The 17,162-nt window shown below is 37.4% G+C and overlaps 1 protein-coding gene across 3 annotated transcripts in view; it reads left to right on the forward strand.

Annotated features, from left to right (window-relative positions):
- The first annotated feature begins 222 nt into the window (after nt 1-222).
- Nucleotides 223-17,162, forward strand: part of lrp4 (low density lipoprotein receptor-related protein 4) — a 409,312-nt gene continuing 392,372 nt past the window's right edge. For all 3 annotated transcript variants that reach the window (XM_028793832.2, XM_028793833.2, XM_051923808.1), the window contains exon 1: nt 223-525. In XM_028793832.2, the coding sequence (XP_028649665.2) occupies nt 465-525 (61 nt within the window). In that variant the 5' untranslated portion in view covers nt 223-464. The remainder of the gene's footprint in view (nt 526-17,162) is intronic.

A 17,162-nucleotide genomic window follows, 5' to 3' on the forward strand; every position in this document is an offset into this window, starting at 1 on the left:
TACGCACGTGTAAACAGGTACTTGGTTTTATGCCAAGCCCAATTCTTTTAATATAAGATATACAAAAGTTTACATTTGATATTTGGCATTAAATATAAATTTTTGGTCAAAACTTTATTTGCCATTCATATAAGGCGTCCCCTATGACAATCTTGGTACAGTCCAAGTTTCCTTTTGATCACTCTTGCATTGAAAAGAATAGCACAACATGTTCGGAGCGGCGCTAGTGGCAGGCTGGCGGTGTAGAGAACGTCAAGCGAGCTGCGAAACTTCGCAAACTTCAACAAGGGACTTAAAACAACTCGAGCAACTCGCCAGAATAGACCTCTTCAATCATGATTTGAATGCCATATTGCGATCATCAGTGCGACACATTTAATTATCTGAGGAATCTGATACTGAATAGTAATAATATACGTTTATATTCATATAAAGTATATTATTAAGGAGTGAAAGATTCTAAAATGCGGCTTACAGCATTGCTTTGTGGCACTTTGATGCTAGCCTTGGTTCGCTGGACTAAAGGTAAGTGCAATTTTTCAAATGTTTTAGTCGCTTCTGCCTTTAGCACTTGGGGTCTGCAGTATTCGTTTGTTGTAATTGTAAGCAACGCGTGCTCGCTCTTTCCTCAGTTATCGACGGCTGTAGGATATTTGAAGTCTTCACCTCCTGTTACTCCAACGCATCTCTGTCTCGAGCCTCTTACCATGTGTGTTGTCTCAGCTATTTTCCGTCTTTTATTAGACATATAAGACAGACTCTGAGCAGTGTGGTACTGGAAGTTATAGTTTTGTTACTAAGGGTAACAGATTCTATTGAAAGCAGTGAAGTGACAAAGTGATTTAAATTGTATTTTTACAGTGTTTTAAATTTGGCGCTGCGCTCCTGGTAATGTTCAGATTTCGGACCACAAAGTGAATCTCGGATGTAAAGCAGTTGTTTCTATTTGATGACTTTGAGGGTGTGATAACTCAGTGTTGTTTATTTCTGAACTCGGAGATCATTAAAACACCGGATCGCAAAGTCTATGTGTAAATGCACAGACTAGTCACTTTACCACTGCTCGTCATTAGCCGAAACAGAGTTAAAGATGTATGCCTATTTACAGATGCTCAGTTTTTAAGTGAAGAAGGAATGACTGACTGAATGTATGAATGAAATTTTGAGTACGTGAATGCATGTACTGTACTCGTATCTGCAGCTTTTGGGAAAGCATAAAGAGACACGTTTAGTGATTATATTTCGATCACATCAGGATACTCATAGTATATAATCAATACAGTAATCAGATTCAATCCAAATTGCTGTGCAGGGCTCTTCACAATCAATTCGCAAATTGAAGAAGTTGTGCGCAAACAAGATGTGATATATGCTTACATGTACAAGGATTTGTTTCCTGCATTTTTTTATGAATGGATCAGTTAGGATACACAGTTAACAAATCTCGGTTTTTTCGTGTTTGTGTTGTTACCTGGTTGGGTATATATGCATATAATAAATGTACGTAGAGTAGGGAAGGATTTGCTCGAAACATATAAAACACATTAATATGTATGTTTGTATATTTCGGTTACATAACTTTTGTACTCGCGTATATCTGTTTGTGAGTATAAATAAGTAATTTGTATTACGTTTTATTTATTTATTTATATTGCGCTTTTTTGCTGTTGTGCGCTACATGTGTACGTATATACCGTAGATAATTAATTATTTGTGATGCAAGTCAGTTTCAATATGAAGAAGGGATGTTTTGTTTTGTACTTATTTATATTACAGGACAGATAGAAATTAGGAGAAGGGCTAAAAACAATGCATGTTTTTGTTTATGTTAATGTATGAAGTAGCAGCTTGTCCATTAAGGTTGGGGTGCCTAAGTCCAGGTTAGCTGCGTGTAGCCCTTTCAGTACCCTCATCCTTTGTCGCCGGGGCTGTAGCAGCATGTTAAAACAGCAGTCCCATCTAGCTTGGAATGCAGGAACTACAGTATACATATCCCACCGAAGACGTCCTTTTAAAGGGATAGGTCTCTGAAAATCGCACGAGCTGATCCAACCTGGAGTGAAGTGAAGCTTTTGAGTGGGGAAACGCGAGCCCAGCACAGCTGTGATTTTCGTGCAAAAGAATGTGTGGCGCTGTCTGAAACGGCACGTCTGATACTGCGAAAATGCAGATGTGCGGCGGGCTCGTACTCAGCGTGAAAGGTGTGCATGAATGTGAATGTGGGTGGGAGTTCCCCATGGACTTTGTTAGTAGCCTGTTACCCACTGACTGTTTTTATTTTTAGAAGTGTATCGGTACATCTAAATGTAAGAGGGTAACTGTTTGCAATAAAGGGTAACGGCATTCATCGGTGTCGTATACGTGAAATATTTGCGACTGTAACAAACGTTTTCCCCCGTAGCTTTTAACCCACGTTGTATTTCTGTGACATACACTCGTGTGGGACACTATGTCAGTCCCGCCTTCTTGGCGCCAGCTTATCTTCTAGTTTACAACAGTGAGATAATCTTTGGGTTTAACACTTAAATCGCACTGCCACACCAACGAGAATGGGATATTAACAGTAAACCTTGCTGATTAAGGTGCTGATATAAATTATGTATTAGTATGCAGCCTACATGTCTTGCTGGGTGGTGTGGCACAAATAAAAGTGGATTTCGGCATCACGGCATCCCTTTAACTTACTGTTGAGACAGCAGAAACTGGTTTAACCAGGGCGCTATATCAAAAGAAATATACTTGGCTTGGATTCAGAACCCAGATGAAAGAAGCGCCAGGTTCGGCCACCTTCACTTTTTACACCTTGTCCCCGGGAATCTGCAAAGTTGAGTTTACCACAATAGATTCTTTATTCTCTCAGGTGTAGACTAATGACGGAAAACAATCCTGCGAAAGGGCGTAATCATCTCTCGGCCAACTACAGCCTGGAGCCATAAGAAAGTGCGAAAAGGGAACCATCAGACGGCGTTGGCGATCAACTGTTTTGTGACACTTTTTAGACATCAAAGTGCTTCTGCCGTGCATGTAATGTTATTTTGTCTCGATCCTGCGCTTTAGTAGATTTCGGCTTCTTAACAAGAATCATCTTTGGACCTAACGGGCGCCTGGCAAGCTGTCTGAAAAGTATAATTGTTTCTCGTCTATACTGTTGATTCATTTTAATTTAACAAATGTGTTTTTTTTATTATTGTTATCATTTTAATTATTATCCCATTTACTCACTTGTTTTGTTATATTTTACAAATCTCGTTGGAAACTGAAACCGTTTGTGGTCAAGCGCAAAATACCACGTGCGGCTAAAAAGCATTCGGGCTGAAGTGCGGTGTAGAGTTTCGTCTGCCTCTGTCAGCAAATCTTTGTCATGTTCTTATACTATACTCACATGCCTTTGATCGCGCACAATGTGAACATCAACGCCAGGCTGTCCAGTTTTCTCTTCTGTTAGTTTGTATTGCTTTTGTTTTATAATCATTGCTTAGATATGTCTTTGTGTGTGTCGAGCTTTTTTCCCCAGTATACGAAATGTGCTAAACTCATGTCTTTTTCTAGTTCTGCTTACAAAGATCTTCTATAATATTTTATAAAATGCGTTGCAGCCAGTACTTGGTTGCCGTAACAATTTTGGGACATAGCCCTTTATCCAGCCAAATGAAATCCAAACACATGCACCGCGTCATGTATTACACACATTTTCAGAAAACAGAATAAATCGGCGTTTATTTATTTATTTATTTTTTTGCTCAAATGTTTCGTAATGAGAGTATGATTACCAACCATTTTACATTACTATCACCCGTAGCAGGGTGGCATGCTGGCGCAACGGTTAGTGCTGCTGAATTACATTAATGTATCCTGTGGTTTTTAATCTTGCACCTGAGTGCTCTCTGTATGAAGTGCGCACATTTTTAACTGGCAGCTCCAAATTGGCTGTCTAGGGCTCCGACTCCCGGAAATGAAATGAAATGGATAAAATGAGTGTGAGTTAGTTTGGTGGTTTTCTAAAGCAAAGCATGCACTATTTCATTTAATGCTTACATAAGATGCTGTTCATATTCTAAAACCTGCCCCTAAAGTAAAATTATAAAATACTGCAGTATAATGTACATTAAAGTTTAGTAGTTTGAAATTAAGACTCTTGATAATGTAAAAGGTTTTCATCTAAGGCTGCTAAAGTAGATCTGGATAAAGGTTTACTCAAGACACATTATTTTTCACTTATGATTCATCAATGTGTAACTGATAAGGTTACTGGTCATTCCCCAGCTTTGCAGTACTACCTGACCCTGAGCAAGTTGCTTAAAGTGCGTCTGATCTGCCCGTACAAATATTTATAGAAAAACATGCTTAAAATGCCCTTTGGAAAAGTGTTAATCTTATAAAGGATATGTATAAAACTGGTTAAGTGTTTTTGCTGTCAAGATGTAAGGTTGATGTAATACTGTATATCTTCTCTATTGTACTTTATTGCCAAGTAGACTGAACAGAAAATGTAGAATAACTGGAGTTAAGGAGGCACATACTAGTGGTAGAGTTGGGATGACCCATCTAAAAATGCATCCTGCCTTGCAATGGATCCTTTTAGCCCAGGCCTATGCTTAAAATGATGATGGAATGGAATAAACAGGTTCCAGCTATGGACAGATGAATCAGTGGGATTTATGTATTTACAATATATGCACACATATACTCTTAAAAATAATAGTTCTTTAATGGCTTTGTTGAATGGTTCTTTGAAGAACTTTTGCTGACAAAGCACCATTTCATTCTGGGAAGGGTTCTTTGCATATAAAGTTGGTTGTTTCTTGAAAAACTTTCTAATATATGGAAAAAAAAAGAACTCTTTAATGTATGGTAGGGTAAATTGCAGGACAATAACAGATTAAGAAAATCTGTTTTACTGTATGCAGCAGGATTCCTTTTAAAATCATGTCACAATGGTATTTCACAAATATGTTACCGTCTCTTTGTGGACATATACTTTATGGAGCCTGTTATGGATCTAAATAAATAAAGGTTCTTTCTGGAACATTCATGTGGATGGGTCTTTTGGGAACCAAAAATGGTTCCCCTATGGCATTGCTTTGAAGAGCCACTCTTATGCCTTTATTTTTAAGATTATGCATACATATGCTCTGGATGTCTCTTGTATTTGGAGGTTTAAGCAAAATTTTGAGAAAACACAATTTATACTCAGCGTGTTCAGCATAACCTCAGATACTCAAATCTGTGTCAGATTTCTAGTCATTAAACACACAAAACCTGTTTCAATAAATTTAATAACCAGTTTGCTGACACAGACTTATGAAACTGGCATGTGGTCTGATTGTCATCTGTTGAATTGATCAGTAGTCTCTGTATTATGCCAGCCTTAAATAAGCAAAATGGACATTTTTATAACTCAGCAACTCAAGGGACTTCTGTGTGTGCAATATGTGTGAGGAACCCAGGTTCAGTCCCAAACCTGTACTGTACAGTATCTGTGTGGAGGTTGTATGTTCTCTGTCGCTGTCTGTTTTTTTTCTGGGTAGTCTTTTTTCACTACACATTCTAAAGACGTGACTTTTGTAGGGTAAATAATGATAATAATAATAAATAATAATACTAATAATTTAATTTATGGAGGTCCTTTCCCAGTCCTTCAGGTGTTTACATTCATATTTGTTTAATATTTTTGGTTAATTGATGTCTATAAATTGGCTAGGTCAGACAGGGTGCATGCATGTGTGAGTGTGCCTTGTTATGGACTCATGTTTTGTCCAGGCATCTTCCTTTCTTAAGCCTTATGCTGCCTTGTGACATGTTATGGATATGAATGTTCAAAAAATAAAAGTATAATTTAATCAATTTGTAAAACTAAGACTTTGAGCAATTTTTGCTTTAAACTTAGACTACTGACTCTCCATCATCAACATCATGCAGTAAGGAGTAACCAAGAAAAGCTGCATCTGAGACCCTGTGCCAGACATTTGTGCACAAAGGGGTAAGGCTGCCTCTGTACATGCCTGTTGTTAGTCCAGTTGTTAGGTTTAAATAAAAATCGCCACAGTAGTCATTGTCTGGGAACACAAAAACAGGATTAAGGAGTATATCTGGTATTCTGATTTGTGTTTTCTATTAAATAAAGTGAAATTATATATTGAATTACATATGTATTACGGTGGTATCAGAGAATGGTGACTTGTTACATATCAGTTGAATATGCAAAAAAGAATTTCACAGCAACATGTAGAGGTGGCACTACTCCTACTACTACTATTACAATAACACTTTTGCATCCCTAAAATAGAACATTACTTAGTAGTTCATTTGCTCACATTATTTCATACATTTCTTTTAAGATATCTTATTAAACATTTTATCAAAAACAGTTTCTGTTACTCCATTTGGGGTTGGTTCCAGCATTGTACCTTAAGCTGTTGTTAAATTCTCTGGCCTCCTGTGTACCTGAGATGGATTGAGTTGATTTGATAATAGGAGGACAGGTAGAACATTTTTTACAGCCTAATTACTATATACAGTATATGATGGATGAATCCATGATTTCCTCCACCATCCACACTGAGCTGACACACTTGTGACTTCAGGGGTATGAGAATGTTACACCTCAGGTTTGTGAATCCAGAAGTTGAGGTGACACCTTCAAAGATTACCTAATCAAAAACACATCTCTGTTACGTCTTGCCTGATATGTCAGTGTAGTCAAAGAGCATCATCTAGTAAATAAGTGTTGTTGGTATTGTTGGTATGATATTAACCTCTTCCAAAGCTTATTATTATTTTTGGGTATGAATACAAGGGTAATAAATAACAAATGAACTGACTGGTTTCCAGATTATCTTGTCTCATTCTCTGCTTGAGCTGTGGGTTGGATTCCTGAGTAGGGAGGAGATTGAGATCAAAGCAGCATCACAGCAGTCTTTATATGTGGATGACTCTGAGTTCAAGGATGTTATAGATTTGTGTGTCAAGATCTATAAACAGGTTTGTTTGACTTTCACATTGGAGGGGTGTTGGTTAAGAGTTTCATTATGACTTTATCCAGTTTGAGTATCTCTGCATTAACATTTCTACAGATGTGGGTGAAGGAGGACTATTCCAAATTGTTTGCACGTGATGTATGAATTCTTGGCTTTTATGCAGTTCGTTTTCACAATCACTTATCACAGTGACATGTTAACAAAAGGGGCCACCAAAACACACACCCGTGAAGTGCAGTTAAATTCCCTTGAAGAGTGAGTAGATAGACCATTCATTTAAAAACCATAAGTCTTTTATTAATGAAAGAATGTAATGATAAAAGGCATTCATCATATTTTTATTTGATTTGGCAAGACAGAGTATCCCATGGATAGACCCAAGTTAATACTGCTTTGTTATGAATGCTAAGATAAAAGTGGTCTGAAGACTGTGGGCTCGTTTGGAAAAAATCAGAAGAGAAAGATGGCAATGAGCTTAACTAATAACATGTTGTGTTTCTTTTGTGCAAAAATGGGAAAGTAATATTAAAAAGTTTATAGTTTGAAAGATAAGGTAGTTTAAAACTGGGCACAATATATGGTGTCATCATTACTGTATTCCAGATGAGGCAGATACACCCAGCTGCTTGTAGCTGCACTCTTCGACCGTATGTACATATTGCAAGAACTGTATAAAATGTAGCTGCTCTGAACTGCGCATTGCTAAAAGCATATTGCTTTTAAGTGTGTGTTGATCCTTTCTTATTGAGCACTATTCTGTACTAGTGTGTGTATTCAGCAGCAACACTGGACAACAAAGATTTTACTTTATGAACACTTTTGGGTGTATCTTGTAGATATTGGCCGGCTGTTCGCAAAAATCACCTTTAAATTTTTCATTATATGCAGTCCCCTATCTTTTAAATTTCCCGTCATGTTGCAAACATACACATGCACTATGAAAATTACCATTGGAATGGCTGTAGTTATTTGAAAGTAGTGGCATTGCTACAAGAAATGAAGCTTGGACATACCAAGTATTGTTTAATTTGTGAATGGGACGACCACGCTAAAAAGTCTCATTACATTAAAAAGAACTGGTCATTCCATAAGCTCTGGTTCCAGGGCAGAAAAGTGTGGCACATAAATCACTTTTCCCATCCTCTTCATTTTAAATTTAGACTGATTTGTGAAAGCAAACAGCAGGGAAGACAAAGGATTTCCATATTTGAGACAGATGTTTCCACAAATAACTAATAGCAAGATTAAGAATGTCATTTTCTTGGTCCATAAATCAGACATATCATCAGTGACAAGCGGTTTGAAGATCTGCTATTGGGCTCAGAGGAAATCACATGGAAGGTGTTTAAGGATGTTTTTGAGAATTTTATTGACAACTACAGATCACCAAACTCTGTCCAGCTGGTTGACATCATGGTTCAAGCATATGAAACCATGAAGCACAACCTGTCACTAAAGATGAATTTTCTGCATTCACACTTGGAATTCTTTCCTGCTAATTTTGGTGCAGTCAGTGGTGAACATAATGAGATGTTTCACCAAAACATTGCAACAATGGAAAAGCAGTATCAGAGCACGTGGAATCCATCAATGCTGGGCAACTGTTGTTGGACACTGAAAAGAGAAGCATCAGGCACAGAATACAAATGAAAATCAACAGCAAAATGTTTTTAGCTCATTTGAACTAATGCAATATGTCAGCATCATTAAGAGATGAAACACACTAGTTTCAATAAAAGGTAATTCTTATGTTATACCTTCAATCTGAAATTATACAGTATTTGTATTCAGTTTGGGGCTGTCTGTCATAAACACCTAAATTTTCCAGGAAGCAAAATATTTAAAAGAAATCGTTGTTCAGTGTAATTTTTTTTGTATAGCTACTGCACAAGCTCAGTGCCATACCGTGATGCAGCAGTGGGATTTGGTGTTAACCAGATATGCCAGTTTCTCCAAGCTTGTTGTTTATGAAGCAAATATATAGCTTTATGGAAGATGCCCTGATAATAAAAAGAGGTATTGTAATACAGGAAGGAGAGTACCCACTGAACCCTAAATCCTAGTTGTACTGAATAAGATGGGAAACCAGAAGACTTTTCACTAAGAACCGTAGATTGAATGGGCTTCTTTACCTGAAACACATGACACAAGTGTTAGGTGTGGACGTTTGCCCATCATCACCCTCCTAACTGGCCTTTAAATGACACTGTATCTAAGCTTATGGGTGCAGAGTTAGATGCTAAACTCAAGTATTTGTTTTCATTTTGTCAATGTGATTTCTTGATTTTTCCTACATGCTCAGGTTTGCACTCAACAGCCTAAAGATAAATAGGCAGATTTGGTAGTTGCTCTGTAATTAACTGGCTGCTGCCCAGTGTATAGGCTCATTTTAGTTCCTGTGTCTGTGACCTTCTGAAGGATGAAACAGTTACTGAAAATAGCAGGGTGGGAGGAATATTTTAACTCACAGATCTGTTGATATATAATTTTTATCATAGGCAATACAGAACGGATTTTGTCTGTTTCTATCAATTCCATTCAGTTTAAATTATAGTGATTTGTCAAAATGCTTCCAATTCAGTTTTCCTTGCTTATGCAGCTAGGAAGTGCAGCCTTGTGGATTCTGATAACTTACTGCCTGATACTATCATAATGAGGCTTTAGCGCCAGACTCAATGCACTGTAACATCTGACTGGTTTCAGTGCCTAGCAATTTGGATTTTAATTTTTAAGGTTCATATTTGATTAAAACCTAGCCAGTGAAAAAAAAGATCCATCCACCCAAAAATTATCGATAACACTTAATCAAGTCAAGGGTCATAAGGCACTGAGCCTATCCCAGGAGGATTAGGTGAAACTCTGAAGCCATCCCTATATACAGTGTCCATGCACACAGCCACACTCAGATGAATAGGGCTAGGCCCTGTTCACACTAATGAATTTTCATTTTAAAACCATACATTTGGCTACGTTTTCAGCTTTTGTCTACACTGCTGCATTGTTTTTGATCCCTGAAAATGATGACTTTTTAAAACAGTCCCCAAAGCCAGATACTCCTGAAATCATGACATTGACATTTTGGTATGAGCGGTCATGAACACAGTTTTTCTAAAAACAATACTCTAATTGCACTCTGATTGGTTTGTTCTAATCTCGTGGCCTTTCCCTGATTGGATCCTGCTCATTACAGCCACTCACTCCCTGACTGAATATCTTCTTTTCAAAGCTATGAATGTGCTATCGGACTGCTGTGTTCACTGATAGTTTTGAAAGAGCATAAAACACAAGGGAATCTGATTTTCACTGGGTTCTGAATTTTTCACTTAATAGTCCTTTTAAATAGTTTGCTGCTGATGTGTGGATATTCAGTGTAGGTGAAGGTTAATGCTAGAAACTCCATGTTTAAATGGAAATGTGGCAGTGTGGACCTCGCCTTAGTTATTTTCACCTTCAGAAAATCAATGTACTAGAAGAAAAATTAACACAGACGTGAGGAGGACCTAGAATTTGAACTCAGGGCTCTGAAAAATAAAATCACTAAAATGTATTGAGCCAAATCACTGAAAGTCACCTGAAGATGACATTCTTTATATTTCCATAAACAAATATCAGTGATCTTCCTTGTTTTTATTTTAATACACCCTCCTCCCCACTTTTCCAAATGTTATAATTCAGTTTACATGCCAGGTGACTAAGGGACTCAATCATTTAGTTGTAACAGTAGCTTTGTCATGTGTACAGTATAATTCTTACTTGTATGTCCAAGTAACATGCAACATGATAAGCATAAATGTGTTAAAGTACATAACCTCATTGTATTCAGTAGAAAACATACATCAATTTACATGGAAATTATGGGCTGTCTTTTTCACTCATAGCAACTGATTTTGTAAAAATTCTTATCGATGATTCAGAAGTAACAAGTCAAAAAACATTGTAAACAGAAACTGTCATTTTTTTTGTTTTCTATTTAAAGCAGCCAGGATTGGGGCAGTTTTCATGGAAGATCAAAATGCCTCCTTAATGCTGTATGTTCAAAGAGGCTGGGCTGGTATTACAAATGTTATTCTACAAAGTGCACTTCTAGCACCTTTACTGGCTGAGGAAATAACTTGTTTTTGGCAGTCTTTGTTCTTGGATCTGATGTGCTTTGTAGTTGTATTTGTATCTAAAAGCCTGTGCTTTAAACCCATTTCCATTTGCATGGCAAACATTTTAACCTCTTAAATGAGTATTGGTATGTTTGCAATTGCTAATGGACTGGTTGCTGTGACCTAATATCTTTATGGCTTTCCTTTGATAGACAGAGAAATGGCCATTCTGAAGTCCCAGGACTCAAATCACTCAAGCCAAATATCTTAGGTTAATTGTGTCTTGTTAGACTTGTCATAAATTGCAGCTGTCAGGATTCCCTTCAAAATGTCTCTTTTATTTTCAACCATTTTATTTTCTTAAATTTTTAAGACTTCAAGCAATACAGCAGAAGTTGAAACAAGCAGGATAGAAACAGCTCAGAAATGAATAAAGGAATAATAGTACTACATTATCAATCTGTCTGTCCATTTTCTGAACCTGCATACTGGCTTATGGGGAGGCAAAGACAGGACAGCAGATCCAAAGTTACTGCGTAAATTCACAAATTAAACTAAAACACGCATCTATGGGAGCCAGGAGCAAACCGAGAGATAGCGCACATGAACGAAAAGAAAACAAGTACACTTCACATAGAGGAAGATCAGAAGCTGTGGGGCAGCATTGTCAGCCACTGAATCAGTGTGCACATCTAGTAATCTAGTAATACAGTACTATCCATCCATCCATTTTCAAAATCTGTTTAATCTGGTTAAGGATTGTGAGATGATCTTTAATAAAAATATGTACAGTAATGTTGTTTCCATTTATATGGAGGCTTATAAAACTTGAATTATCCATCCATCTTCCAACCCGCTGAATCCAAAAACAGGGTCACGGGGGTCTGCTGGAGCCAATCCCAGCCAACACAGGGCACGAACCAATCCCGGGCAGGGTGCCAACCCACCGCAGGACACATACAAACACACCCAGCACACACTAGGGCCAATTTAGAATCGCCAATCCACCGAACCTGCATGTCTTTGGACTGTGGGAGGAAACCCATGCAGACATGGGGAGAACATGCAAACTCCACGCAGGGAGGACCCGGGAAGCGAACCCAGGTCCCTAGGTCTCCCAACTGCGAGGCAGCAGCGCTACCCACTGCGCCACCGTGCTGCCAAACTTGAACTATGCATTAGCAATTATTTTGCTGTATGTGAGCTTTAGTTGATAATTCTTTCTTTCTTTCTTTCTTTCTTTCTTTCTTTCTTTCTTTCTTTCTTTCTTTCTTTCTTTCTTTAAAACTGCTTAATCCTGTTCAGGATCTTGGGAGGAAAGGTTTTTCCTTGACTGTCTCCCTTTTGATCTTACTCTAATAATTGTATTTTTTTCTGAGACTGTACTTCTCTTACCAGCCTGAAGTCTACAAGCATTTCTTATTTATGAAGTGTGGTTGTATTTGTTAAGAATGTAAACAAGACACATTTCTTAATGTCGATTGGATGAATTATTGAATAATCTTTTCTTTTTGTTTACCTTTGGTGAGGAAGTTGCTAATAGGCTGTAAATGTGTCACTGATAATGAATGAAAGTCAAGAGACTGATCCCTTTACACAAATTTGGTGTTTATTTTTACAAAAGTCGGGCTTAGAACAACATATCAGTGCAGTGTAATATGGCTGTCAGTTATGTAAGGAACAAAGGTCATAATTATTAATACTGAGAGGTGCCTAAGCTATTGAAATGCTTTTTCTTTAAAGAATATTTGATGAAACCAAACCTTTGTAATTTACACAAGACAATCATCCAGTTTAACATTAATTGAAAAAAGAGACAAAACAGTTGCAAATTAAACACATGAACAGCTTACAGAACTACCAAAAAATTACCACTTCTACAAGACAAATACTTAATGTGCTTATTTAAGAAAATGATTATGCCTAAATGTTTTAATGGCCGGTGCCTCATGGATTCTAGCTTCAGATCCTGCTGCACGTGGTTAACTTCTGTTTAAAGTCTGTATCAACATGAGTTTTCCAATGGAGACTCGCGTTTTCCCCCTACATCCCACAGATGAACATGTTAATTGCCATTTTTTTCCTTTTTTAATATTAACCCATGTTTATAATAATGACTGGGAATACATTTAAATCTCACTTTTTCTTGCAGAATGGAAATGACATAATAGAATGCTATCGTGACCAATGCTGTGCAATGGCAAATCAATGCAAAAAACACCCATGGAAAAAAGAAAAAAAAAACCCATGTTACTCGTGTCCATTATTCAGCCATATGTGAAAAACACATGCATTTTTTACTAAAAAATAATTAAGTAGATACTTCCATACTTATCAGTGCACATCATAAACAGAAACCACTTTTCCATAATACTGCACTTTTGAACTGAAGATTTGTATCTCTCCCTCATTCACTGGTCAAGTACCCTGTCTTCAGTTCAAAAGTTATGGGAATGTGGTTGCTGTTTCTGTTGCACTGACATTGCAAAAGTATCTGTTTAACAATATTTATAAACGTTTTTCTTTCTGTTTTAAATAAAATCATGAGATTAGAAATTTTTCTCAGCCATCATTACAAACTTCACGGGCTAATTAACATATAAAAGTACAGAATTTTTGAGTTGATTGTTCCTTTAAAGTGTAACTTTGAGCAATAGTGAACACAAACATATTTAGATCCTGACACACGTCTTTGGGAGGAAAATCAGAGTTCCCATACTAAGCCATTCAATCAGGACTTTAAGCAATAGTAAACATAAACAGATTTTAGACTCTTCCTCAGTTGTCTTTGGGAGGAGAAGTGAAATAACTGATGGAAATTGCATGCAAGCACAGGTACACCTTGGACAGACTGTGCATTGCCTAGTCTTTGAACCCTGGCCTCTGGTGCTACAGTTTAAGGCAAAAGAACTGAGTACTACACAACTGTTTTGCTCCATTTTCTTTTCAAGGTTAAATGTAATTATAAAAATTGTTAAAAGGTGTTAAGATTTGGCTTGAATTATTACATGTTAGGCATAGCAAGACATTCACCCTCATAACACAAAAATTGGAATTGACTGAAGTGTTTCTTTCATTTTAAATAAACAGCAAAAAATGTCACAAACAAGCAAAAATGAGTATAGTTTCTTTTCATCAACAGGAGAGACCTAAGCTCTTTGTTACTGAAATGATCCGTGAGTCAGCTGGCAGTCTATCAGATAAGACCTATGGGTTTTTAAAACATCATTGTTGCTGCTTAAGCAAACAAAAGTGTCCATCATCAAGACGTAACCACCTATATTTTTACTTAATTTTTATGGGCAAGATACTTAAAATCCCCAAATTTTCCTGTTTGTGGTTAGTCTTGCTTCCATTCCTGCCTACAGTAAATGTCTAGCTCAAGTGGAAATGCCTGGTTTGTATATGCTGTTTTCATAAGAATTGTCATTATGCATTCCTGTATTATCTAGTGTGTCCAATTGGGAAAATCGTCTGTAAGATGAAGTTGTGAAACTGTGCATTTAGAGCTGTTGTTGTTGGGTGGCCCGCAGAAGTAGTCTTTCCTTATTTATGCAACTGTTTTGTGCTGCTTCATTTTGGCCCAGCAGTATCCAATGAGACGAAGGTTACAGTAATAAGGGCAGACAGCTGAATAAGTATCAGGTCATGATGAATGAATTCAGATATTATCTTAATATGGTAGGCAATGGCATTTCATTCTTGTGTGGAGTTCAGAAGCAGGGCGTAGGGGTGCTGTTGCTGACTTGAAAGATTAATGATGTGGCACGGCATGCCATGGTAGTATAAATAGGACAAAAGCAGAATGAGGCCTGTACAGTAGTGGAGTCTCAAAGGCTGTCTTATACTTGTCTTAAATTGGGATAGGCTGGGGTGAACTGGGGGAAGCAAGAAGAGACAACCTTACAGGTTAAATTAAGCAATGGAAAGCTGTGGCATCATATCCCAGCAGTCAACAGAAAAGAAGGCTATTTTAGGCAGCTTTCAGAATGTGTACACTGCAGTAAAAGACACTCACTGATGCCAAACCCCTTATCACAAATTAAAAGTTAGGATTGACATGACTGGTTTCTTTTCATGAATTCATTTTCTGGAGTTATTTTAAAGACAGATATTAAACAAATAGGGCGGCACGGTGGCGCAGTGGTAGCGCTGCTGCCTCACAGTTAGGATACCTGGGTTCGCCTCCCGGCGTGGAGTTTGCATGTTCTCCCCGTGTCTGTGTGGGTTTCCTCCGGGTACTCCGGTTTCCTCCCACAGTCCAAAGACATGCAGGTTAGGTGCATTGGCGATCCTAAATTGTCCCTAGTGTGTGCTTGGTTTGTGTGTGTGTCCTATGGTGGGTTGGCACCCTGTGTTGGTTGGGATTGGCACCAGCAGACCCCTGTGTCCCTGTGTTCGGATTCAGTGGGTTGGAAAATGGATTGATGGAAAATAAACAAATAAGCAATGACAGCTCACAACCACAGTGCCATAAGGCCACCATCAATTGCCAGTTATTGCATTCGAGCATAATGTAAAAAACATGGCATTGACTAATCTCAGCAATTTAAATTAGATTAAATCAGATAAACTTTATTAATCCCATGGGGAAATTCAGATACATGCAGTAGCAGCAGAAACATAAAAAACAAAGATATAGACTCACAGGACAAATAATACAGCCAATCAATCAATCAATCAGTCAATCAATCAATCTAACAATAAGATGCCAGATAGGAGTAGGTAGAAAAGACCCCCAGAGGCACTTCTTAACACATTTATTTTAAGTAAAAGCCATGGCATTGTTGTGTACATTATCCAAGCAATCAAATTTTTAAAATTCATAGCAGGACTATCCTTTAAACAATAAAAAAAAATTTGGAGTCACTATGGACTTCTATGAAGTTTTGAGCTGTTACAATCATACCTACTGTTTGAATTTTCTGAAACATTTATTAAAGTTTACATATTCAAAATTCATTTAAAACTACCAAGTAATTCTACTCAACAGTGCTTTGTTTCATGGAAGGATCTTTCTGCTTGCTTTCCTACTTGCATCCCATTCAGTGTTTGTTTTGATACACTCTAAAAATCATCAACAGAACAAAGCAGTTTCTGTCCAATAAGAAAAAGCATCCTTTTGTATTTCAAGTGTGGAATCCTCTGTGGTGTGAGGTCTTTTGTAGAAAAGTGCCTCTCTTCCCCTCAGCTGGAGGACATGGGCATCCATACTTCTTACAGACATAGCTTCAAATCCTTTGGGGGAAACATGATTATTAAAATAAGTGAGAATCAAGAAGTGTTTAATGTTTGTGCACTGTCACATAGAGAATGGGTGTGATAAACATTCAAGTTCAGATAAAGAGTTTTATGTAGTTCTGGTCTCATTCAGGAGCCATAACAATGTGTTGTAAGTTCATAATGTTAATACAGGGAGTTACTGTATAGAATTTAATCGTTTCACTTATGAAATGATAACAGACAAACAGTGCCCAATATATTTAATAATATTCTCATCTTGTTTGATCCATTTCATTGTTGTGACAGCATTGGGTGGAAGTCAGGAGCCAACAATGAATGGGGAGCTAGTCCATTGCAGGGTCCACTCATGTACACACAGGGAAATTGGAATTGCCAGTTAAACCTAACCTGCACCTCTTTGAGATGTGGGAGGGAAACTCAAGCAGACACTGGGAGGACATGAATGCTCTTTATAGACAACAATCGAGCATGGGATTCAAGCCCAGGATGCTGAATCCATGACTGACTACTGTGCCAATGTGATGCCCTGCCAAGTTAATATAAAAGAGAATTAGGAGATCTTTGCTGGAGGCTACAGAAAGGGATTGATGACTGGTTGTAATACTGTTGACCAATTATAAGTAACCTCTTTAGGGTTCACAAGCCCATTTTTTTTGACAAATTATGTTTGCTGTTGTAGAAGTGACCCATCTGAAAAGTATGGGTAAACCCAATATACAGGACAGCACAGATTTATTTCTTTTTATGTGTTTACATTACACAGTATTTACAAATGATACACAATGTATTATAAATAGCTTTTTTTATCCTAGATGAAACTCTGTGACCATAAATAAAAAGTAATTTAAAA

The sequence above is a fragment of the Erpetoichthys calabaricus genome, chromosome 2, assembly GCF_900747795.2.
Source record: "Erpetoichthys calabaricus chromosome 2, fErpCal1.3, whole genome shotgun sequence".
In the NCBI taxonomy this organism is placed as follows: domain Eukaryota; kingdom Metazoa; phylum Chordata; class Cladistia; order Polypteriformes; family Polypteridae; genus Erpetoichthys; species Erpetoichthys calabaricus.